The sequence below is a fragment of the Mercenaria mercenaria genome, chromosome 16, assembly GCF_021730395.1.
Source record: "Mercenaria mercenaria strain notata chromosome 16, MADL_Memer_1, whole genome shotgun sequence".
NCBI classification, from domain to species: Eukaryota; Metazoa; Mollusca; class Bivalvia; order Venerida; family Veneridae; genus Mercenaria; species Mercenaria mercenaria.
This window is the reverse complement of record NC_069376.1, coordinates 64438757-64465973: the sequence shown is the minus strand read 5'-3', so window position 1 is coordinate 64465973 and position 27217 is coordinate 64438757. Positions and strand designations below refer to the sequence as shown.

Sequence of the window (27217 nt, the reverse complement as noted above, 5' to 3'; positions counted from 1 at the left end):
TAATGGCTTAAAGTCATTAAAGTACCTTAACTGTTCTACCCTACAACCAGGGAAACCCCACCCTCTTTTACAAATTGAGGCTAAGTCCACAAATGATGCAAACAGATCTGTATTGAAATTCAAATTCATGACTGGAACATACATTCTGCAAAGTAATAGGGCAGCATTCAACCAAAATGTAGTTGATCCTCTATGTAATCTTTGTCGTTCTGGAAACGAAACAATGGAACATTTCTTGTTGTACTGTGAAACTCTTTCTTATGCGAGAATACCTGTACTGAATGATATCTTGTATGAACTGTCTGCAATCTGTGAGCTCAACTGGAATCACCTGGAGGATTTTCAAAAAGTTTCTTTGATAATAGACTGTTCAAGAGTGTTAAATGTTGACAAATATCATAAGAAAGCTATACAGAAACTCTGTGATCTTGAATCAAGTTGTAAAAAATTAATATTCAGACTTCATACTGAAAGATATAGACATTTGAATATGAAGAATAAGTTTGTATAAAATTAACCAGTCGGCACGAGACTACACACAAATTTTTAGATCATTTGAGAGACTTACAAGTTATGCATCCCAAGAACAGCAGGTCGAATAATTTGCTTAGTATAAACATAAAAAGACATATTAGTGTAAATAATAAGTATACTACTATTCACTTGGTGGAGGAGTTGACGCATTACATGTGGTTCACCTCTTAAGGCGGAAAAGACAAAGAAGAAGAAGAAGAAGAAGAATGGCATCATGCAACAAATGCAAAGACACCGGGCGGTAATTTTCTGCTTTATAACGTTGGCCCTTCTTATAAATAGGTGACACATGGGCTTTTCTCCAGTCATCTGGTATAACTCCTGATATCAATGATTTTACAAATATTACATGGAGAATTGGTGCAATTTCATGTGAAAGTTCTTTAAGTATCCTGGGTTTCAGGTTATCCGGCCCCGAGGCTTTGTGGGGGTTCAAATTTTTAAATAATTTTTCAATACCATTACATGTAATATTTAAATCTGGACATTTTATATCGAATAAAGAAGAACAGCTATTAGTGTTTTATAACCATAAGCAGAAACTAGACTAATATAGTGGTATTCAACCTTAATAATTCCCCTCGCTGGGCCCCCAGCAGCAGCCGGCGCGCGCATTGATGAAGTCAACAACAACAACAAGTATGGCGTCAGTTACAAAAATCGAAAAAAAATATTAAAAGAAGTGAATAAATTTTTGACGGTAAGGCTCCCGTTGACATCAACGAATTCGGCCTGATATTAGATCTATCAATGATTGTTACGGGTCGCACTAAACTGATGACTACTTAGCTGACGGTGTAGAATATCCCAGGATCTATGAAACTGGTGCATGTGGTTTGGTGACCACAAATTATCAGGTCTAGGAAAGTGGAGTATTTACAGATTATCTGTAAATTTACAGATAATCTATAAATTTACAGATTTTTCAATCTGTAAATTTACAGATCAAGTGTTTGAAAACTGCTAAAATTATATTTTGACACAAAATCGCAGCTTGAAATTAGTTGACTTACTTATGGTATGTATAAATAAAGGTCGATTGTAACTTTCAGTCATTTCTGTTGACTTTGATTTTTCTTAAAATGCCAAAAACTCAAAGTCAACTAAAATGACTGAAACTCACAAATGACCTTAATTTATGCATGCTGTAAATAAACCAATTATATCCAAGCTGCGGTTTTGAGTATAAATGTAATTTCATCAGTTTTCATACACACAATCCGTAAATTTACAGATTGAAAATTCTGTAAATTTATAGATTATCTGTAAATTTACAGATAATCTGTAAATATTCCACTTTCCTAGACCTGATTATACAACATTACATGACATAGGTACACAGACACTTTGGGGTCAGCACCTCTCCCAGTCCGCCCCTGACAACCCTTAGTCAAACTAATCCGACGTATACAGTTTGTTTTATATTGTGACGGTCAAACTGTAACGGTGGCTGCAAAAGTCAGAAATTAAACAGGCTGGTAATATTGCCCAAAGAAGTATAAAATACACAGAATGGCAACTGGCTGTAATCTCGCGTACGAGCGGGATTCGGCGTTATCTTAGTGAAGCGAGAATGGAGTTGCAATTTGTACCTTTAAAACTACATTTTAAATACATGTTAGCTTCTAAAACAACATTTGTTTAATATGAAATAATCTTAAGCACAAAATACACGTTTCTTACTTTCAAAAAAAGCGTGGTCATACGGTGATAATAACTGACAGTGTCATATCTTTCGCATACAAAATGGCGCGTAGAGAACTTCCTGTAACGAGATCTCGTTTGCAGCCGCGGGATGTGGGCGAGATTTGCTCTATCTGCCTTTCAAGTTGCCGATCTATTTATTTTTATAACTCTTTGCATTGCCCGATCGGGCTTTCGACATAAAAACTAATATTTCTTGAAAAATAATGAAGATATTTTCTTCAGACTTGGTCCATTTATTAAGCATTAAAAATGATACAAATTGAAATAATAATAACTTGGTTGCCTTCAGTTTTGGTAGAATTATTTCCCCTTTTCAGATTTTTATGACACATAATTTTTGAAGTCCAAAAAGTTTAAAAAAAAAAAAGGGTTCAATAGCTTTCAAATGCTCTAAATTATTGCGCTAGTACATGAATGTATACATTTTATTGTGCTTTCACTTATAACATTATAGAAAAATGTTAGTTGTAAAAAAATTGTTCATACATCTGCACTAGAAACAAAGTATTAACCCTAAATATATAGAATAAAGGTATTGGCGCACAAGTTTGGAGCAAAGCCATTGAACCCTTTTCTGTTTTAAACATTGCATTAAAACATACTTGTTTTGGACTTCAAAAATTATGCATCATTAAAATCTGAAAAAGGGAAGTAATTCTAACAAAACTGAAGGCAACAAAGATATTTCTATCTTAATATGTTATGCTTAATAAATGGGCCAAGTTTGAAAGAAATATTTTCATTATTTTTCAAGAAATATTAGTTTTTATGTCGAAAGCCCGATTGGGCAATGTTACCAGCCTGTTAAAAAGCAGCCACTCAGCGACAGTAAGCTTGACTAGACAACCCTTAGTCAATATATTTTCGTTTTTTGTTTTTTTTTAAACAAACTGAGCACATGTCTCGATCATAATTGTTAAGTGGTAATTGTTTCACAAAGCGACGGTAAATAAAATTTACCTTTACCTTTTACCTTTATAACTTCTGTTACAGCGACTTACTATTCTTAAACACAGGCACTCGGGGTGTGGCCTGGATCCTATCCCACCCCCTAAGCCACCACAGCTGCGATCCTGGAAAATAACTGCACAAGCTTGTACCACATAGTTACATAAAGTAATAGAGTAACTTCGGGTATATTCGACACCTTAAGCATAAAAACGGTGAAGCAATTTTCGATTCAGAATGACCGGTGCAAACATTTCATGGAACGCCTAGCCTGCATTCTAGTCCGGTTACCGGACGGCTAGCAAATCCTCAGGGGATTTTCTAGTCGTCCGGTAATTGGTTTCTTAATGAATAAGTAATGAATTTATATCAGACTTCAGGAAAGTCGTCGGTCCGACGGACATGACCGGAAAATTTTGATGCGGTCCACAGTTTCTTAATCCAGATGCGGTCCGACTGACCGGCATTTATCGTACCCCGAGAACTGCAACATCTCGGACAACATATCAAAATGGCATCACTAACATATGCCAGGGAAGAACCGGGAAAGAAACGTAAATTAACGCCCAACAATCGTAGTGAAAGGAAACAAATGTACGAAAATAAGAGGGTTGACCGAACATTTAACGAGAAATAGACTAAATATCACCCCTGGCTTGTATATGATGGAGAAAAGTAACATATGCGGTACACTGACATTTCCTTCGGTCCGGCATTTTTATTTTTTCGGTCCGGCAGATTTTATTCACTGCTGGACCAAATGTCCGGCCATTTTTTCCAACTTTCCTGAAGTTTGTTATATAGTTTTAAATGTTATTTACTTAAAATATCAATACTTATCTGATTTTTCAGTCGATTAAATTCAAGAGATCATGTTTGTTTACAAATCCGTTGATATTCTATTTTTAGAAATGATAAAACATTGATCGCCGAACGTCCATATGCTATGTTGTAATAAGTGATGCTTTTTCTAACGGCCTAAACTTTAATTATTAAAACACAAATTTATATATATATTTTGAAAAATGGAAAGCTTAAAAAAAAGCAATTCATTCATTAATTTTGAATATAATTATTTCAAAATAAAATGGATTAATTATGAACGCTAAGGCCATTATTTTTAGCTCACCTGTCACATAGTGACAAGGTGAGCTTTTGTGATCGCCCTTCGTCCGTCGTCAGTCCGTCGGTGCGTGCGTCCGTCAACAATTTCGTGTCTGCACGATAGTGGTTTCATTTATGATTTTATTTTAACCAAACTTGCACACAACTTGTATCACCATGAGATCTCGGTTCCTTTCTTGAACTGGCTAGATCCCATTATGGGTTCCAGAGTTATGGCCCCTGAAAGGGCCAAAATTAGCTATTTTGACCTTGTCTGCACAATAGCAGCTTCATTTATGATTTGAATTTAATCAAACTTACACAAAACTTGTGTCACCATAAGATCTTGGTTCCTTTCTTGAACCAGCCAGATCCCATTATGGGTTCCAGAGTTATGGCCCCTGAAAGGGCCAAAATTAGCTATTTTAACCTTGTCTGCACAATAGCAGCTTCATTTATGATTTTATTTTAACCAAACTTGCACACAACTTGTATCACTATAAGATCTTGGTTCCTTTCTTGAACTGGTGAAATTCCATTATGGGTTCCAGAGTTATGGCCCCTGAAAGGGCCAGAATTAGCTATTTTGATCTTGTCTGCACAATAGCAGCTTCATTTATGATTTGAATTTAATCAAACTTGCACAAAACTTGTGTCACCATAAGATCTCGGTTCCTTTTTTAAACCGGCCAGATCCCTTAATGGGTTCCAGAGTTATGGCCCCTGAAAGGGCCAAAATTAGCTATTTTGACCTTGTCTGCACAATAGCAGCTTCATTTATGATTTGATTTTAACCAAACTTGCACACAACTTGTATTACCACAAGATCTTGGTTCCTTTCTTGAACTGGCCAGATTCCTTCATTGGTTCCAGAGTTATGGCCCCTTAACGGTCCAAAAATTGGCTATTTTGGCTTTTGCAGCCATATAGATACTTCATTTATGGTTTTATTTGATACAAACTTCCAAAATATCTTCAACAACAATAAATCTTGGATTCCATGACAAATCAGATCCAGTCGTAGGTTCCAGAGTTATTTTATATCTGATTACCTCCCCTGATTGTATTCAGAATGGATTTATATCAGTAAGTACTTATAGGACTTATTTGAAATTTCATTATTGTCATTAGTCGGACTGAGCCAATCAGGGTAGATAACTATGGACTGATTTTATGTCAAATTACCTCCCTTTATTTCAAATTAAAATGGGTATATCTCCGTAACTAATGAAGATACTGATCTGAAATTTCATTTATGTCAACAGATTTATTTGGCAGATCCTTCTTTTGTTCACTTACAATAATTTTTTTTTTTTAATTACTTCCCTTTTACGTTACTATAAATAGCTTATTTTTAGTAACTTTTTTATTATTGGCCGTAGGGAAAAACCGAGACCACTTTTCTGTGGTACAACATGGATGGTACCTCCAATTTTTAGGTGTATTTTGACATATCTGTACCTTGTAAGAAATTTTTTTCTTTTTGGTTAAATTTCTTCTCTTTGTTGTTCCTGTCCTTTGTGGACTTAGATATTTTTTCTGAGGACCTTCTGGTCCTCAAGTGCAATGATAACAGGTGAGCGATATAGGGCCATCATGGCCCTCTTGTTTTATTTTTTGGTTTACGAACCGCCAGGATGACACATGGTCGTAGGAGGAGGGAAAAAAAAAAAAATTAAAAATTAGAATCAGAATTTTTTTTCTCCGTAGGAAACGGACCTTTGAAAGGAATATGGGTAAATTCTACATAACATCACACGGGCTGCATGTTATAATCTTCTTTCCCACTTTTGATGCTTTTTCCTGCAAATATACCTGTGACCTTGGTTATATTTGATTAAAAATGAGCCTTGGGGCTTGTCATAGCAGCTTGAGAAAAAAAATTGTCTTGGTATTTCTGTGAAATTACATTAATATACAGCTGGGCAGTTAGCTGTAACATTTTTCTTGAAAGGACTGTACTATACATAAAAACTGCATATATTCTCACATACTAAATGATTTGAGACATAGAAGTCATATGTTAAACACTGACTGAAATTAATACCTTCTGTTAAAACAACAGATGGAAGAATCTAATATTCCCCACATTTGAACAACACTGTCAGATCTTAAACCCATGGATATATGATTTTACACTCAGCAGCTATCAAGCATCTTGGCTGTTTATGGACCCAGCCTGAAACTTAGGGGTACAACTATATGACAACATACACTGCACTGTGCCTAATAAGCAATTATCTTTTTAATCCCCCGCCGTGGCGGAGGGATTATAGGAATGGTCTGCGTCCGTCTTTCCGTCCGTAACAAAATCGTGTCCGGTCCATATCTCCTAAACCCCTTGAAGGATTTTCATGAAACTTGGGTCAAACGATCACCTCATCAAGACGATGTGCAGAACCCATGAGTCAGCCTTGTCGGTTCAAGGTCAAGGTCACAACTCAAGGTCAAAGGTTTGAGCCTGCCATTTTGTGTCCGCTCTATATCTCCTAAACCCCTTAAAGGAATTTTATAAAACTTGGGTCAAATGATCACCTCATCAAGACGATGTGCAGAACCCATGAGTCAGCCATGCCGGCTCAAGGTCAAGGTCACAACTGAAGGTCGAAGGTTTGAGCCTTCCATTTCGTGTCCGCTCTATATCTCTTAAACCCCTTGAAGGAATTTTATAAAACTTGGGTCAAATGATCACCTCATCAAGACGATGTGCAGAACCCATGAGTCAGTCATGCTGGCTCAAGGTCAAGGTCACAACTTGGGGTCAAAGGTTTGAGCCTTCCATTTGGTGTCCGCTCTATATCTCCTAAACCCCTTGAAGGATTTTCATCAAACTTGGGTCAAACGATCACCTCATCAAGGCGATGTGCAGAACTTATGAGTCAGCCATGTCGGCTCAAGGTCAAGGCCACAACTGAAGGTCAAAGGTTTGAGCCTTCCATTTCGTGTCCGCTCTATATCTCCTAAACCCCTTGAAGGAATTTTATAAAACTTGGGTCAAATGATTACCTCATCAGAACGATGTGCAGAAATTATGAGTCAACCATGCCAGCTCAAGGTCAAGGTCACAACTAAGGGTCGAAGGTTTGAGCCTTCCATTTGGTGTCCACTCTGTAGATCTCCTAAACCCCTTGAAGGATTTTCATCAAACTTGGGTCAACTGATCACCTCATCAAGAACTCATGAGTCAGCCATGTCAACTCAAGGTCAAGGTCACAACTGAAGGTCAAAGGTTTCAGCTCTGTATCTCCTAAACCCCTTGAAGGATTTTCATAAAACTTGGGTCAAATGATCACCTCATCAAGACGTTGTGCAGAATTCATGAGTCAGCCATGTCAGTTCAAGGTCAAGGTCACAGCTAAAATCAAAGGTTTACCCTTTCACTATCCATAGCAGTGGCGGGGGATTTAGCTGTCTTTCAGACTGCCTTGTTAAGTGTTAGGAATAGGAAGTGTCTAGCCATCTGGTAAACAGACACCTAGCCTATGTTCTGCCCGTCTGTTAACTGGAAGCCTTGCCTTTCCTCTTATGGTTTTCTTGGCATTTGTTAATATATTTTATGAATAGGCCTAATGTAACACAACAGTTCATCTTTGCAATGATCTTTGAAAATTCTGTTAGTCAATATTTGTCTTGCCACATCTACTGCACAACAACATTGGAAAAGACAGTAATTACATCTATAATCAACATTAATCTGATGTTAATATATAACGTACAATAATTTCATTTAAAAAACGTAATTCATAACTTATAAACAAATAGGTTACCGGACGCCAAAAAGCTGTACAGGCTAAAGGTTTGCCCTTACCGGGCCTTACAATTACACCGTTTTGATGTCCCCTGTACCAGTTTATATCATCAAACAAAAGTACTGTAATCATTGTGTATTTAAATGATATTTTTCGGGAAAAAATGCTCTCAAGTTCGCGTAATAAGCGGTGCATAGAATCACCGTAATAAGCATTGCGCTATTGGGACGACAGTTACCATACACATAGTTGTATACTAAATACAGACTGCATATCACCGACAATTGGCCATTTTTAGCCCACCATCATCAGATGGTGGGCTATTCAAATCACTCTGCGTCCGTGGTCCGTCGTCCTTCCGTCCGTTAACAATTTCTTGTTATCGCATCTCCTCAGAAACTACCAGGGGGATTTTGACCAAACTTTGTCAGAATGATGTATTGGTACCCTAGTTGTGTCCCCCTAAAAATCAGACTGGGTCAACAATTTTTTAGTGAGTTATGGCCCTTTGTTTATTTCTATAATTTACATAGATTTATATAGGGAAAAACTTTGAAAATCTTCTTGTCCAAAACCACAGGGCCTAGGGCTTTGATATTTGGTATGAAGCATCATCTAGTGGTCCTCTACCAAGATGATTCAAATTATTTCCCTGGGGTCTAATATGGCCCCGCCCCGGGGGTCACATGGTTTATATAGACTTATATAGGGAAAAACTTTGAAAAGCCTCTTGTTCAAAACCACAGGGCCTAGGGCTTTGATATTTTGTATGTGACATCATCTAGTAGTCTTCTACTAAGATTGTTCAAATTATCCCCCTAGGGTCAAATATGGCCCGGTCCCGGGGGTCACATGGTTTACATAGACTTATATAGGGAAAAACTTTGAAAATCTTCTTGTCCAAACCACAAAGCCTAGGGCTTTGGCATTTGTAATGTAGCATCATCTAGTGGTTCTCTACCAAGTTTATTCAAATTATCCCCCTAGGGTCAAATATGGCCCCGCCCTGCGGGTCACATGGTTCATATAGACTTATATAGGGAAAAAGCTTTTAAAATCTTCTTGTCAATAACCTACAACTTTCAAATTTGGACCACATGTATGGTTTTGAGTGGCAAGATGAACCTTGACATGAGTTGACCTTGATTTTGACCTAGTGACCTACTTTCACATTTCTGTAGCTACAGCCTTCAAATTTGGACCACATGCATAGTTTTGTGCACTGAAAAAACCTTTGACCTTGACATTGACCTAGTGACCTACTTTCACATTTTTAAAGGTACAGGCTTCAAATTTGGACCACATACATAGTTTCGTGTTCCGAAATGAAATTTGACCTTGATTTTGACCTAGTGACCTACTTTCACATTTCTCGAGCTACAGCTTTCAAATTTGGACCACTTGCATAGTTTTTTGTACCGAAACAAACTTTGACCTTTACACTGACCTAGTGACCTACTTTCACATTTTTGAAGGTACAGGCTTCAAATTTGGACCACTTGCATAGTTCTGTGTTCCGAAATGAAATTTGACCTTGATTTTGACCTAGTGACCTACTTTCACATTTCTCGAGCTACAGCTTTCAAATTTGGACCACTTGCATAGTTTTGTGTACCGAAATGAACTTTGACCTTAAGATTGACCTAGTGACCTACTTTCACATTTCTATAGCTACGGGCTTCAAATTTAGACCACATGCATAGGATCGTGTACCGAAACAAACTTTGACCTTGACATTGACCTAGTGACCTACTTTCACATTTTTGAAGGTACATGCTTTAAATTTGGACCACATGCATAGATTTGTGTTCTGAAGTGTAATTTGACCTTGATTTTGACCTAGTGACCTACTTTCACATTTCTCAAGCTACAGCCTTCAAATGTGGACCACTTGCATAGCTTTGTGTACCGAAATAAACTTTGACCTTAAGATTGACCTAGTGACCTACTTTCAAATTTCTCAAACTATAGCCTTCAAACTTGATGCACATGCATAGTAGTTTTGTGTACAAAGAACTTTGTCCTTGAAATTGATCTAGTGACCTACTTTCACATTTCTGAAGCTACAGCTTTCGAATTTGGACTACATGCACAGTGTTGTGTACGGAAATGAAATTTGACCTTGAGCTAGTCAGTAAGTCTTGAAATTTGGAACTCTCAAAAATGGCACATTGGTGGGCGCCAAGATCACTCTGTGATCTCTTGTTTCAGGAAAGCACTACTACGTCGCAACTTTGAATGTTCTTGCATTTTCATTAAAATTACTTCAAAACTTTGGAAATAATACAGCCTGGGCGCAGCCATTTTTAAACGTTTCGTAAATTGCGTAACAAGCATGCTGATTGGGCGCAGTATATATCTGAAATTTTAATTGGACGTTTACGTCATGCATAAGATATGAAATTTAAAAATAGAATTATAGGAATTCCTAATGTTGATTTGACTCGTTCGCCGTGACGGATATTCGAAGAACGAGACTTTTTTTTTCTTTTTGGAATACGCGATGCATTTTTTCTTCTGCAAGCTTTCATGTCATAGCGGAGGAAATAAAAAAATTGCGTTTTTCCAATTTTATTATTTTTCTGAAAACACGTTTTTTTGAGCGGCGGTTCCGTAAACCGAAAAATCAAAAATAAAAGGCCTTAACTGTTTTTCTTAAAGTTTTGAACATCACGCTGCCGCTTTTGAAATTAGATGCCATTTAAAACAGTTATTCATTAAAAAATATTTGAATACTAAAATATGAAAATTGAAAGTACTTCAAAACTGTTTTAATTTTGAAATTCCAATGAAAAAGTTGTTAAAATTGAAAAATTCCGATCCCATTAAAGTCTCCAGATGAACAGATTTGAGAATAATGCAGTGATTTATTGTAAATGTTTATAGTATGTATTTACACAAAATTTTGTTTGCAGATAAGTGTCGATATCTTAAGTAAATAACATTAAAACTATATAAAATCATGTCTTATTCATTAGGAAATCAAATACTGGACGACTAGAAAATCCCCTGAGGATTTGCTAGCCGTCCGGTTACTAGAACGCAGGCTAGGCGTCCGGTTACCGGACGGCTAGACACTTCCTTCATGAAAACAAAAGTTTTTTTTTCTGCGTCTTCAGTATAAAACGCTGCCCAGTGTTTGCATCTACATTGTCAATATGATGGATTTTATTCTGATTGTTGTTGTCGTGTAAGTTCAACATCTTTTGGGCAAATTTGGCTTCACCGACCATTCTTACAGAAAACTGTAACTGTGGTTTTCGTTCAAAATGAATTTGACTGTCATATAAATTACCTAAGAAAAATTATTCAAGGACATTATGGGTTTCTCCACGTGGATATTAATTCAAGGTGTCGAATATACACAACTGCCGGATTTACCCGAAGTTACTCTAAAATTATGTGAGAAAAAAATCATATCCTATATCCTATAAGTACTCTGGTATTATGTGGTATATAGCATATGATTTTTTTGTCACATAATTTTATTATTTCAGGGACTACCTTAGCCTGGAAATTTAGGGAGAAGTGACTTCTCCCTCCTGGGGAAATAGTGAGGTTTTGAAATTTTGGGAGAAGTTCGGCAAACGTGAGACAGGATATTGCTTACATGCATTAAATAACAAATCTTTCCTCATATAACCAGTACTTAATATTTCTTGGATTTCTTCCTTCCTAGAGCAGCTTTTTCACGTATGTGAGCATTTTGAGTGTAAAATTTTTATATGTACCGTAAAAACTCGAATATATTACGCTAGCATGTATATTACGCACCCCCGATCTTGTATCAAAATCTTGGGAAAAATGCTTACATTGGAAAATATTACGCACCGAAAAATCAGTCAGAAAACGTTGTTTACAAAGTCGAAATCGGCCATTAGCGGCATGCGTAAAAACGATTTGTCGTGAAAATCGCAATTGCTGCATAATCGGACAGACAAATTCTTTCTAAAGTATTTGAGAACTTTCTCAAGCTGTCAACACCTTAGTACACTTTAACTGACGTGCGAACAAACGTGTCATAATTATGGGCACATCAAACGAGAAAATCGCGGCTAATTAGCGTGTTTAACAATGTACGAGCCGATGTATTGATCGGTAATAATTTGCTGGAAATAAAGAAATAACAATCTGTTTTAATTGCAATTTATTTGAGCATCCTTGAAAGATAATGATTTTAATGATCAAACACCTACAACCCGGAACCGTGAAATTTTGTATTTTGCCTAATTATTAAACTGACACATTATCCGGTGCTCTGGATATGTACGATACTTATTAATTAAATTTACATATACAAAAAAATTAAACTCACAAATAAAATCAACTTTACCATATATCATCAGAGGTTCCGTTCCATACAGGTTTTTAGACCCACCCAATAAAACGCTCTTCAAGAGGAGGTTAAAAAGACATGGCCCAAAATGTAAACACATGACAGTTGACAAAATTGTCCGATTTTCGCCGATATTTTCGGGTTTTCAAGCTGGGAAAAAATGTTTGAAGCTCTACCTTGGTATATATGACACACCCTTTTGAGAAAATGAAAAAAAAATCGTAAAAAAACTGCGTCATATATGCGAGTTTTTACGGTAGTTCCTTCAATTTGACAAACTACAGAGTTTAAAAAACTCTCAAACTTACAATGAAATGTTATTTGTATTGATCAGTAGATAAAAGACTTAAAAATCACGGGCAATATTTTTTAAAACTACGTATTTTGACACAAAAAAATATAAAAATTGGTTAAATGTATTACCTCCCTTTAACACATTTCAAAATGTACTAAAAGAGTTGTCTGCTATTTTTATCAAACAACAAATTTAATAGTTTGTCAAGGGCCTTATATTTAACATATGTTTTTAATGAAAGAGAAATGCAGATTAAAATGATTAGTAAGCAGATCCCGATTGAAAAACAAACGTCGGGAGTAACGGGTAGTCTACATTGTGATGGCAATAAAAATTTCGAAACGATTTTTATCCGAATACAAGAATGACTGGATAAGACACCTCCTTATAAAGTACCGAGGGCGTTCGGTTGACCCGTGGTTCCGTGTTTTGACCGGCGAAAATCAAGAAAAACTCTAATTTGGCCCGCACAAAAAAAGTGTCCCGTGCGTCGGCTCGATCCACGCTATTCGTCTCGAGTTCGAAAGTTCTGCTTTGTCAATCAAAATCTCGGTGAATTTCAATTTCAATGTTGTTCGCCGCCACAAACGGAAGTAGGCGGAGCGTCGTATGTTAATTAGCTGCTGACAGATGTCAATCATGCCACGCGCCGACTGACACGTAATTAGGTTTGTAATTCGGAAGTTCATTATCGCTGTTTTACGAAGTTTTTGGGCTCTCTGATCTCTGATTTCGGTCAACTTTAATTATTACTCTTTCATTCTTTAATTATCGTTTACTGCAATCACATTAAATGCAAACAATTAGCAGTTTATCCTGCGGCGTCAATCTGAAATTGAGTGATCATCTTTTGTTGGACACGTTTTGCCGCACGTGCCTCCCAGTGACATCCTGTGTATTGCGTATTGTGTTTACAGACTTTACATAACCGAGATTTATAATCTCGGTACACTTTATTGCCGATTATGTTTTCCTTTCATCCAATTTTAGGGCGACTTGAACTTCGCTTTTCTGGGCGGGAAGGGCGAAGTGAAATATTTTAAAGCGAAGTTATCGCTCAACTTCGCCTAAAACGCAGTCCCTGTATTTTATGTAACTATGTAGCTTGTGCAGTTTTTTTCCAGGCAGTTTTTTTTCCCTGTGGGGGCTTAGGGGATGGGGTGGGGTCCAGGCCACATGCCGAGTGCCTGTGTTCTTAAAGAGAAAATATTTAGAATCGGTAATCTTTTCTAATGACTCAGAATCTGGTAAAAACATTTTTTTTATTCTTTTGTAAAACATTAAAAAATCAGACAATCATGGTGTAGCACTAGGTCAATAACATTAAACTTGCACAGGGCGCCCTTTAATATTTGGACGTTCAACATGTCCACAGCATGCCCACTCATTTTTAGCTTGACTATTCGAAGAATAGGGGAGCTATCCTACACGCCTCAGCGTGAGCGTTAGCGTAAGTGTGAGTGTCACACAAATGTTACAGTTTGCGTACCACCCCAAATATTTTCAAAGTCCATTGAGATATTGCTTTCATATTTTGCATACTTGTTTACCACCATGACCCCATTAGTTCAAATAATTTGACGGTCACATTAATGTTTGTTTTATATTTGTGTCGGACAACCTAACCGAGTGGAGATATTGCGCATATGTAAAGATTATCTCAATATTTCCGAGGATCGAGTCAAATTAGTTTGACTGAAGTTCTAGCCAGGTACCCTAACTCAAAAGATAATTATCAAACATGAAACCCCTGGCAATATTCTCATGTCCACTTAAGTATACTAATAAAGAAGACCCATTGAAAGTATGTATCACGGTGAGGATGCGTACACCGGATATTGCCAGTAAGTGATAAGGTATTTTCCGAAAACGTGATTATTTTTCGTCATCAAGGTAAGTAAAACCCCGATTTACTATTATATTATACTACTACGGAAGAAAAGAGCATTACTTTTCATAACTAGATACTGTGTATATGCTCTCACAAGCGTAAAATGAGTCAATCTTAAGTAGAAATGCTAAAATTTATGATAAAATGACAAGTTTATCATTTGATAAATGCATGCCGTAAACACATTTGTCCCGATACCATAACCTATTTGCATTGTGGGAAAAATCTGAATCGTACGATTTATTTAGTTACATACAAGGAAAAAAAGTGCAAAGTTGCAGCTTTGTAAATGTTCAAATCACGGAGAAATCGGTGATAAATGAGCGTCGATGGTGTACTGTGTATTGAGTTTTCAAAGTAATATTTGTACTGTGTATTGCAGTTTAGTGTACTGAGTATTGATTTTGAAAAACGAGCATATTTTCAGCATTTATGGTCATTAGATAGAAAAGGCATGTAATTCCAATGGCCCAAATGATGGATTGTCTTTTTCTGTTTGCAGATGACATTAGACTTCACTGCAAAAATAACAAGCACCAGTTTGAACACAGATATTACAATTACAGCGGCATACCAATAGTCACTCAGAAACAGTCTAAAGACTAGCCATTGCCGATAAAAGGCCCAGCCACAAGTTCAGCCGTGAAGTTTTATAATAATGTAACACAGGATATGATGACTATAAGTGTGCAAAAGGTCTCCCCTTATAAGAAGAGCAAACATGAAAATATGTTATCCTTTTGCCTTCATACTACAAAGAGACATAAACCTTGGTCAGTAGAAGACCTTTATCGATTATGGTGTCAATAGTTCAAAAGTCAAGGTCGTAGGTGCTTTTAACTTTTAAAGTGGTTTCTCCTCAATAACCTTAGACTCATTTGACGTATATCCTTCGAACTAGTTTCACTGGAAATTTTCTTAAAATAATATAGTCAATAAAATCTGTAAAAATATTTTATTGCTTTAAATGCATTGTTCTGAATGGTAATTAGCTCACCACTTGCTTCATACGAAACAAAATGGGTGTCATATGCACTGAGCAATTTGTTTTAAAAGTAGGAGGAAACAGTGACATGTGTTATTCTTGAAATATATTTTGCACACTTCATTTGCAAGAGATATGTCATTTCTATGCACACAGTTTGTTGTTACTGTTATGTGATCAACTTCCCTGTTAAACAAAATAGTATATTTTCTGTCAAGGTCAACTTCGAACTATAACAAACGATCGGGAACTGACTTGAAGATCATTCCGATTTTTTTTCATGTATTCAAACTGTTGAATGTAAAATGTTTATGATCTTTGGTTTAGGTTTCAAGTTTGTTTGATAAATATTTCAATGTGCATGCCTATTTGTTCTTTATCAAAGTAAAACATGGCTTTTACTGTTTTACAATATTGCTTGTCAAATAATGTTTGGTAAAATAAATCTGTCAAAACAGAACCTATTTCAGTATCAATGCCCAGTCTTATGTGGAAGTAATGTAAACTAATCACATTTATGCAGTAACTAGCTACTTCTTTTAATGTCAATAAGTATTCGTCTGTCTTGCTTTTCTCTTTCCTCTTAATTTAGCGTCAGAAATACGGTCTCTGTTATGCAAGCAGTTGTATAATTGTAAAACCATTAGAAGAGTTATAAGCCTGCTCTTCAAAACAACTTGCAGTCTTCACTATACCTCATATTAACCAAGCTGTCAATGAAAACATTTTGCGACGTCAAGAAATATAGGAAACTATAAAATAAGTTAAAGAAAACGTTTCTTGGCAAACAAACTGATTAAAGGCTATTATTCATCCAGCTATTTTGTCACATTCTTTCATAGATTGTATAACAATACTCTCCGAAAACCTTGTCTGTCCATGGAGTTGCACTCTGTTTAACATTGGTCCCTTTTGTAAGCGGGTTCCTTTTGAAACATGTATTTAATATTTTCTGAATCAACAGTATTTTTTCTGCCTTTTTTCTCTGCATATGTCTGGTGCTATCTTGTAATTTAATTTTTTGCGGTTTTGGTCGTTAGAGTACTATAATTTCTCGTAATCTGGGTGGTGTTCAACAAAATGACATACAATGGCCTTAAATTCGTTCGTCGAGCCAGCCATAAGCACACATACACAAGTTGAATCTGCAACGAAAAAAAAATCACAATGTAGTATTTATTAGTAGGACCGGGCTTTCTGCAAGATATTGAGAGTAAGTCTATGCAAAATTTTAAAAGATACCTGTTTTAGAGATAATTCATGTAATATCAACTTAAACAATGCTCAGTGGAAGAATATAATATATATACATTTACCACTGGTAAGCATAACAAAAAATATTGCCCAATTTTGCACTATGGTGACTGTGAGTTACGTTTAGAGCTTATTACATGAATTACAACAGTAAACGCTATACATATCATGTAAAACATCACGTATCTTCAGGGCTAAAGAAATTACTGTTTTGTACTTTGAAAAGGAAATGATAATGTACATTTTGTAAGATTCATTCTATAAAACTCTGGGATAATGTAAACAATACACAGTACAGTTAAATGTGATACAGGTCAATACACAGTACATATATTTGCAATACACAGTACACCATCGACGCTCGTTTATCATCGATTTCTCCGTCATTTGAACATTTACACAGCTGAAATTTTGCACATGTTTTCTTTGTACGTAACTAAATAAATCATACGATTCAGAATTTTTATCACAAGACAATTAGTGACGATATCGGGAGAAATGTGTCCCCGACCTGAATTTATCAGATGATAAAGTTGCCATTTTATTACAAATTTTAGCGTTCCTTCATGAGATTGACTCATTTTACGCTTGTGAGAGCATATACACAGTATCTAGTTATTAAAAGTAATGCTCTTTTCTTCTATAGTAGTATAATACAATAGTAAATAGGTGTATTACTTACCTTGTTGACGAAAAATAAACAGGTTTTCGGAAAATACCTTATCACTAAATGGCAATATCCGGTGTATGCATCCTTACCGTGTGTATGGAACAAGCATTTAGACACTAATTGCAACATGTGCCTTTTACCCTGAGGAACACAATGACATAATCAAGTAATAAATGTTGTTTCGGACTCCTAACTTACCAAGTCCAAGTCCCATCTCAATGAAGAGTCTTCTCGCCGAAACTGTTGTTTGAACATCAGCCGATAAGGTTATTTTGTACACATTTTTGCTGAACCAAAATTAAGATTGTTTCGGCTTGTCATACAATATAGGTGGAAATACACTTTATTTGGTGTTAAACATGACACAAGCGATTATTTACTTCTTTTATTTCATCGCTCTTCGCTCCATCAATAAATGATGATTTGAAGTTTTTTTTGTTTTTTTTTCGCTCGCTTGCCCCAGATATTTCCGAAAAAATCGGAAGAACAAGACATCAATTTGGTGTGGCCTTAGTATGAAAGAAATGTAGCATAAATTCAATTTCTAAAACATTATAAAGTCAGTAAACTTTGTACCTAGATGGAACAAAAATACCTTTGCATCAATTCTGAAAGGTTAAAATGATTTGCAATCCATTATTATACACGAAATGTCGCTACATTTTTTTGACATCGAATGTTTATATTTGACGAGCCACCATCTTGTTTCGAAATTTAAAGTACCAATTGAATTTGTAGCAGGGATCATCCTACAAGGCAATTTGAGCGATATCATCGCTGTAATGTCGGCCATTTCGCCTAATTATCGCCTCCGGGCAAAATCAGAATTGCCGAGTTTTCAGAGTGTTGTGATCTGTTTACTTAAAGTTGTAAATCTTGATGCATATTCTAGATTAAATTACTGATAAAACCATAGTCAACCCTGCCTATTCGCCTGTCAAACTTCAGCCAATTGTAGCATTAATCTCCCACTGTGTTAATCAATAATATTGTAAACTGCCGCCATTTTGAAAATTTCTAATTGGCGTGTAAAAAGCCGATACATTTAACAAGTGCATGATCTTATGCATCAGCTGTATATTATTTCTTGATTTTATTAAAAATTACTTAAAAAATTATTTCAAATATAGCCAATTTCTGTAAATGTAATAAAGCACGAGAATTGAAACATGAATGAAAATTTTCTCGGCATTTCGATTGGCACCTGATAAATTTACGAGTTTCGAATGTGTAAATTTCGGATAAAAATTCAAAAGCGACTTTTTTATAGCTAATTAAAAGTTTATACTTTATTTAGAAAATAATAATGCAATAATCATTTTCCTTAAATAATTACTGTTTATAAGTTATCTAGCAAGACCCATAGAAAGTGGATATATAGGCGGGAAACTGAATACTATGCTGAATCCTCTTAAATTCCTCGATTTCTCCCTAAATTCTGTGGAGGGAGAAGTCACTCCCTCCCTAAAATTTTGACCTAGGTTGATCCCTGGGTAGATGAAAAAATATTTCCCGCCGGATATTTTCATTGTAATTTTGACTTGTTTTCATCATAAAGGTATATATATACGCCAAATGTCTCTTCTGAAAATGGAAAGATTATTGACATTTATTGTTTCTCTGTATGGGATAGAGAAAAGGTAACTTTCGTTCAAAAAATGATTCTGATATGCAAATCATGTTTACATCTGGAACACCCTCGGTTATTACCGTGCAACTATTCAAAATTTCCAACGTACTGGATTAATTAATCGGATAATGAATATCAAATAAGGTAGAATAAAACTTTTAATTGCTGCCATAAAGCACATTTATGATTATTCTTCACACTCAATGTGAAAGTTTCAGTCATTTTTGCCAGAAAGTTGTTATAAAACCTTCAGATCAAAATTCAGATCTGAAACGATTTTTGTGCACTGCCATACATTATTTAAGTTCAACGTTAAGACTTGACATAACATGGAAAATAAAAAATGTAAAATATCAATTAAAATGAACTTATAAAGTGATAAGAGTTATGTCAGGTCTTATATTTAGGAGTAGCCGAGAGAGTACAGGCGCTGGTTCCGTAAATTTTTGGGCAGGGCCGCGGGTTTGCTACGCACTGTGGGCGATCTTTTTTTCTTTCTTTTTAGCAGGTGAGTTTTTTTGATCGCTCGATGTCCGTCGTCCGTCGTCTGTCTGTCTGTCAACCTTTAAGCTTGTGTATGCGATAGAGGCTGTATTTTTCAACTGATCTTCATGAAATTTGGTCAGAATGATTACCTTGATGAAATCTAGGCCGAGTTCGAAAATGGGTCATCTGGGGTCAAAAACTAGGTCACTAGGTCAAATCAAAGAAAAACCTTGTGTATGCGATAGAGGCTGTATTTTTCAATTAATCTTCATGAATATTGGTCAGAATGATAACCTTGATGAAATCTAGGCCGAGTTCGAAAATGGGTCATCTCTGGTCAAAAACTAGGTCACTAGGTCAAATCAAAGAAAAACCTTGTGTATGCGATAGAGGCTGTATTTTTCAATTAATCTTCATGAATATTGGTCAGAATGATAACCTTGATGAAATCTAGGCCGAGTTCGAAAATGGGTCATCTCGGGTCAAAAACTAGGTCACTAGGTCAAATCGAAGAAAAACCTTGTGTATGCGATAGAGGCTGTATTTTTCAATTAATCTTCATGAATAATGGTCAGAATGATAACCTTGATGAAATCTAGGCCGAATTCGAAAATGGGTCATCTAGGGTCAAAAACTAGGTCACTAGGTCAAATCAAAGAAAAACCTTGTGTATGCGATAGAGGCTGTATTTTTCAATTGATCTTCATGAGATTTGGTCAGAACGATTGCATTGATGAAATATAGGTCAAGTTTGAATATGGGTCATCTAGGGTCAAAAAGTAGGTCACTAGGTCAAATCCAAGAAAAACCTTGTGTATGCGATAGAGGCTATATTTTTCAATTGATCTTCCTGAAATTAAGTCAGAATGATTGCCTTGATGAAATCTAGGTCGATTTTGAATATGGGTCATCTGAGGTCAAAAACTAGGTCACTAGGTCAAATTAAAGAAAAATCTTATGTATGCGATAGAGGCTGTATTTTTCAATTGATATTCATGAAATTTCTTCAGAATGATTGCCTTGATAAAATCTACGTTGAGTTTGATTATGGGTCATTGGACTCAAAAAGTAGGTCACTAGGTCAAATCAAAGAAAACCCTTCTGTATGCGAGAGATGCTGTATTTTTCAATTAATCTTCATGAAATTTGGTCAGAATGATTGCCTTGATGTAATCTAGGTCAAGTTCAATTATGGATCATCTGGGTCAAAAGTAGGTCACTAGGTTAAATCAAAGAAAAATCTTGTGTATGCGATAGAGGCTGTATTTTTCAACTGATCTTCATGAAATTTTGTCAGAATGATAGCCTTGATGAAATCTAGGTCAAGTTCGAATATGAGTCATCTGGGTTTACAAACTAGGTCACTAAGTCAAATCAAGGAAAAACCGTGTGTATGCAGTAGGGACTGCATTTTACACTGGATTTCATAAAATTTGGTCAGAATGGTTGGCTTGATGAAATCTAGGTCAAGTTCGAATATGGGTAGTCTGGGGTCAAAAACTAGGTCACTAGGTCAAATCAAAGAAAATACTTATTTATACTCAAGATTTTTTGCTCCAATTTTAATAATTGGTCAGAATATTTTTTTCCATGAATTCATTAGGTCAAACATGTTTACACTGTTATGGTGTGTTTCTCAGGTGAGCGACCTAGGGCCATCTTGGCCCTCTTGTTTAATGTAATATTTTCATTTTCTTTTTAACAATATATTTAAAAAATCATTTAAAAGGGGAAAAAAGACCGCCCATTGTGTGGAGCGAACCTGCGGCCCTGCCAAAAAAATGAGTTTACAGAACCAGCGCCTGTACTCTCTCGGCCATTGCGGCACTTGACTTTGTCAGCGAGTATTTTTACTATAACCACTAATGATATCGTCTTGTGTCCTGGCTCTGCGTAGTAAATTTGACTGCGCAACATCAAGCTGGGATCTGTTCTCGTATTCCTTGGACAAGCTGTTTTGTGTTAAAACGTTTTTGTGCTATTGATAGGCATGGTAGACCTTTAGACAAAATAAAAATATGAGCCGCGCCATGAAAAAATCAGCATAGTGCATTTGCGACAAGCATTTGCGCAGTCTGGTCAGGATCCATGCTGTTTGCTTTCAAAGCCTATTGCAGTTAGAGAAACTGTTAGCGAACAGCATGGATCCTGACCAGATTGTGCGGATGCTGGTCGCAAATGCACTGTTGGTTTTCTCATAGCACTGCTCATATAACCTTTTGAAGGGGTATTTTGTTTTTCAGCTAGATAAAAGAAGCATATTCAAGCACGTCAGTTACTTTCATTTTCTAATTTTCTATGATATAAAACACACGTTTTTTTTGTTGTTGTTGTTTTTTTTCTTTGAGTAAAGAAGTTCTATGTAAAGTCTTTCTTTTTTGGGGGGAGGAGGGAAGAAAAACTGAATGAGTTAGAAAATTTCTGAGGGGAATATCTTTATGTATGTAAACAGCCTCTGCTGTAGAAGGGGAAACACAGTATTTAATTTCAGCTTTTTCCTTTGAAATTTACAAGTTTAGCATCTACTTTTCTAGGTAGATTTTTATGGTATATTATAATTCATGTACAGAATTTTAATGAGATTGAAACTTGTTTGTTTTGTGTTTTCAGGGGTGATCAGTCCTGTTGGCAACAGAAAAACATTGTTTGAAGAGCTCAGCAGTAGTGGTCTAAAATTGATTAAATACAGAGAATAGTAACATATCAGTGCCTATTATACTTACAAAAATACAAAATTTTACAAACTTGGCAAAATTGTCTTTGAAAAGCTTGGTTATTATCAAAAATAGACATTCTTTGCCTGTGACAGACTTGAACAAAAACTACGGGTTTCTGTGGAATTTATCACTAAAAACTAAAAAGGTTAGGTCTAAGTAGTAATATAATTTCTGCCTTCTTTAATGAATAGAGAAAGAGCAGAGTGACAATTTACTTAAATTTGATGAGAGTTTAAGGCCGGGAAATACGAGACATCATGGCAGCTCCAGACCTGGATGTGATCAAAGATATACCTGGGTACAAAGTCATACTGAAGGCGGTTCTGAAAAGCCAAATACAGCAACTGGTAAGTTGTTGTTAAATCTACACATTAGTCAGGTTTTGTTTTTGTATTTAAATAGTTGACTTTCCAGTTAAGAAAAATATCCTTTTTGGTTATTTAAAAACTAAAACTACAATGACAATTTTATGTTTATTTTTCTCAGCTGACATATAAATACATGTAGGGAAAGGACAACTATTAGCTAATTAGCTTTCTGTCCAATTTCCTTATAACATTTGCTGATATTATTCATGTAATGACTTACAAATAAAATATGTTTAAATCAAATATATGTGCAAGGAGACCAGAAAATTTAATGCCTTCATCAAAGTTTGAAAAAATTATGTTGCATAAAATTGATGGGTCATGTTGTGTACTTAAAACTGTTATTGAATAAACATTCTCACAGTGAGTTTTAATTCAGTCAAGACAAATCATTACATTGTAGATATCTTTGAAAAGATTTAAGATGCTGCTCTTCCAAACATGATATATGGGTAGGGTAGACTGACACAAACTTAATGTCATTTACTTACTATGAGCAAAGCAAATATTATTAGTGTAAGACATGCTCCTACACTTTATTCTGAGTTTATATCTTAGGCTGTTTACAAACAAATCATAGTACTTGCAGAAGTTGAGGGATTGTTCACTTGTTTTATGTATTCACAGGTTGAGCAACTGGCCTCCACTACTGAAGAGGAGTCGGTGATTCTCACAGCAAGTGTTGCTGACGGTACACTCAGTCACCTTGGCTCTCAATCTGGTAAAGGTTTCCTTGAAGATCATGAAGATATCAAGTCACAGTTTTTGGGATTCTGTCTCAAAAGTAAGTTTACTTGTAATTTGAACAACTCGGATCATAATAATTATTTACGGCTTTGCTGTTGTAATTTTTGAAGATGTCATATGCCTTATTGAAGTTTTTTAAATCAATTGAAAGTCAGTTGAATGAATTCTTCCCAAGTTGTAATCCACTGTGGATTAGTATATTAATGGAGCATGAGAAAAGTCTGCACAGCCCTACATAGAAGAAATATTTGCTGGATTCGCATAAATACAGCTTTAAGTCTTAAACTTTTCTCTGCATTTTTAGGTCACCTGAGCACAAAGTGCTGATGGTGAGCTATTGTGATCATTCTGTGTCTGTCATGCGTGCTTCTGTCAAGTCTTCCGTCCGTCATCAACAGTTGTGATTAATGACATCTCCTTCAAAATCAATCAAAAGTGTTCAAATGGTTCTTCTTGGTTGCACATAGGGGCAACCAGAGCTAAAAATAGAAAAATCTTCAGACAACATCTCTTAAACCACAGGTCCGATTTTGAAATAATTTCACAAATGGACCTTGTGTCGTCCACTGTCAAGATTGTTCATATTATACTGACTCATCAAAAGACATGGCTGTCACTTTCCCCTATATTATATAGTGGAAGCTTTAATAATCTTCTTGTGTGAAACTGCTAGCCTGATTTTAAAATAATTTAAGACCCCTCTACCAAGGTTGTTCAAATGCTTTACAATTAATAAAAAAAAAACACATGGCTTGCAGGGGGCATGGTCACTCTCCACTTTAATTTAAAAAAAATCTTCTCTGAAACTGCTGGCTTGATTTTTAAAAAAAACTGGTCCAGGGGTCACGCTGTCGATCGCCACTTGAGCCATTTGCGACAAAAAATTAAATGTGGCTCCGAAATTTTCTAATTGGCGAAAATGGCCTGAAGCTATGTCTGTCTGCAAAACTACGAATATTGCCAGTTTTACGAACCAAAAGGTGTGAAAAATCGATAATCTGTGTAGACGCAACATCCGTTATTGAAAGGGAGGGAGCCAATTTGCAATTTTTTTATTTGATCAGGCAGTTAATTGGCGATAATTAGATTATTGAATAACAAACTGGATAATTATAATCATCATTTTGTGCAATTGATACAATTTTAATTAAAATTTATGAGCAGTCAGCCGTTAGACAAATATTCTATGATTGCCGAGGGTTAGTTTGGGCAAAAACAAATAAAAATGCTTTAGACAAGCAGAAATTGTAAGTATTGAATAGCTATGATGATAGAAAAGCAATAAAACATAGGTATTTTATCAAATATTTAATTCTAACTTACGTTTTCCGAATTTGTCACCCGTTTTCGCGACCGTGATTTTCGGATATTTCTGTCATTTCTGACGAGATTTTTTAGTGCAATCTTAATAAAAAGCCAATAAAAAGTCTACATTTAAGAAAAATATGACAACTGTTGCAAAAGCAGCTCTTATTTTGAAGTAATTTTCGAGAATAAAACATGCGAAGGCATCGAACCCCACCCACTTATAGGCAATGTGCAAAATAAGACACTGTTTTTTTTAAACAATTTTTTTTCTTTTTTGACATCTTTATTTTAAATGTGATTTTCTGAATTTTTTTATTAAATGGCAGATGTTTATAAAAATGATAATTTTAGAAATTAGCACAAATTGATTTTCTAAATAGCTTTTTAAAGGGTTACTAAGAAATATGTAATAACTACATTAATTTCTTGAGTAGTATGAGTACTTTGGTACATATAATGTAGCCTACAAGAACGTCAATGCTATGCGCTTCGCCGTTGTTGGCCTCATAATTTTATCTTCGGAAAAAGCAGTGGCTCAGAGAAAAAAATTCCCAGTGTGACCCCTGTGGTCCTTGTGTGACCCTCTACCAAGATTGTTCAAATTATTTTTATTCGTCAAAAAACATGTCCGCCAGAGGGCATGGTTACTTTTCCCTATATGTATATAGTAGAAACTTAGAAAATCTCCTTGTATAAAATTTAAAAAAATCTTCTTGTGTGATGCTGCTAGCCCAATTTTAAAATAATTTATGCAAATGGTCCTTTTATGACCCTTTACCAGGATTTTTCAAATCATTTTAATTTGTCAGAAAACATGGCTGCCATGGGGTCATGGTCACTTTTCCCTGTATGTTTATAGTAGAAACTTGGAAAATCTCCTTGTATAATTTAATTTCACATAAATGGTCCTTATGTAACCTTCTACAAATAGTGTTCAAATTTTTTTAATTTGTTAAAAAAACATGGCCACCAGAGAGTGTGGTCACTTTCATCAACAATTTCTTTAAACAACTTCTCCAAAACCACTGAATGGATTTTGATGAAACTTTACACAAATGATCAATGATCTCTGGGTAGCCCTTTTTCAAAGTTGTTCAGATAGTTTCAGTTCATTTGACTTATTGGTCGTTTGGGTTAGAAATAGGTTTTCAGCTATCAGACTTTAAAGATCTTTTTCTATAGAGCTTTGATATTTGGAATGTGATAAGGGTGTGACTCTACCATAATTGTTCAAATTATTTCCCTAAGGTTAAAAATGGCCATGCCCCTGTGTATGACATGTACTTAATAAAAAACTTTGGAAATCTTCTCCTTGGAATTAATAATAGCTATAGCCTTTATATTTGGCATGCGAAATCAGAGTTGTACTGTCTACCATAATTGTTCAAGTTATTGCCCTAAGTTAATAAATATTCATTTTTAAAATGGGAGATTTGGACTCCTTATAGGGGTGATCGGGTTTTAATCCAGGATCTGGAGAGTTTGGATGTCTGCATTTCTTTTTTTAAAGATTTTTTTGAGGGGAAACAGCTTCACTGCTGCCAACTTAATATTAGTACTGGTAATTTCCCTTTAAAGTAAAACGTTTTATTTTGAGATTGAGTTAAAAAACAAATCTTCTAAATCATTAAAGCGTATATAAAACTTGACAGTGAAATGTTGCAAAAAGATGATTTTCTATGCTTAATATTTTCATTAATTAGTTTTGCAAACTATTTTAGAATACAATTTCTTAAACAATCGCCAAAAATGATTATAAATTAAATATTATTTGTTCATGAGTAGAAGAATAAGTTCACAAAATGTTATTGTTAAGGTAATTCGCTTTCTATTTTACACTGTCATCTTCATACTTCCTACCCTAAATTTTTATACATAATTTGCCAGTGAGCTTCAACAAAGCATTATCCTTTACCATAGCAGTATGGGAAGATATGAGCTAAAAACAGAAAAAAAAACGTTTAAACAACTTCTCTCGATGGAATATAACCAAACTTGGTCTGTAGCATCCTTCTATGGACCTTTCTCAAATTTGTTCAAATGATTCCCCTTGGCTGCTTTTAGGGACTGCATGAGTAAAATAAGTGTGACCCTTAAAATAACTTTTAATGAACTGATTAATGGATATACATCAAACTGGATCAGAAGTAAGGTCTAAAGGCAACGGTCCTCCTCAGGTGGCTAGACTAGTGGCCCATTAAAGGAAAAGGTAAATTTCATTTACTGCCCCATTGTGAAACATTGATCATAAGCTCTGTAGAGGTTTTGAACTGCCCAGTTTTAAGAACAGTTAAAATTAACCCCAGCAATTTGCTGGTACCCATTTACAACTGGGTCGACTGAGGTAATTCTGATAAAGAACCTTGTCCAAGTACAAAACACAGTGAGAGTAGCCAGGAATCGAACGTGCGGCCTCACCTCTGTAGGAAAGCGTCCTAGCCCTCTTAACCAATACTTCCATTTGTTTCAAGCTGTGATTAGAAAAATT

The 27217-nt window shown here is 35.5% G+C and overlaps 1 protein-coding gene across 10 annotated transcripts in view; it reads left to right on the top strand.

The window, feature by feature from the left end:
- Positions 1–1104: 1104 nt before the first annotated feature.
- Positions 1105–27217, top strand: part of LOC123540335 (zinc finger protein 490-like) — a 126430-nt gene continuing 100317 nt past the window's right edge. For all 10 annotated transcript variants that reach the window (XR_006684156.2, XM_045325280.2, XM_045325277.2 and 7 more), the window contains exons 1-3: positions 1105–1234; positions 22200–22653; positions 23302–23458. Coding sequence is in view for 9 of the 10 variants with exons in the window: in XM_045325280.2 (XP_045181215.2) it covers positions 22564–22653; positions 23302–23458 (247 nt within the window). In the remaining variant the exon portion in view is untranslated. The remainder of the gene's footprint in view (positions 1235–22199; positions 22654–23301; positions 23459–27217) is intronic.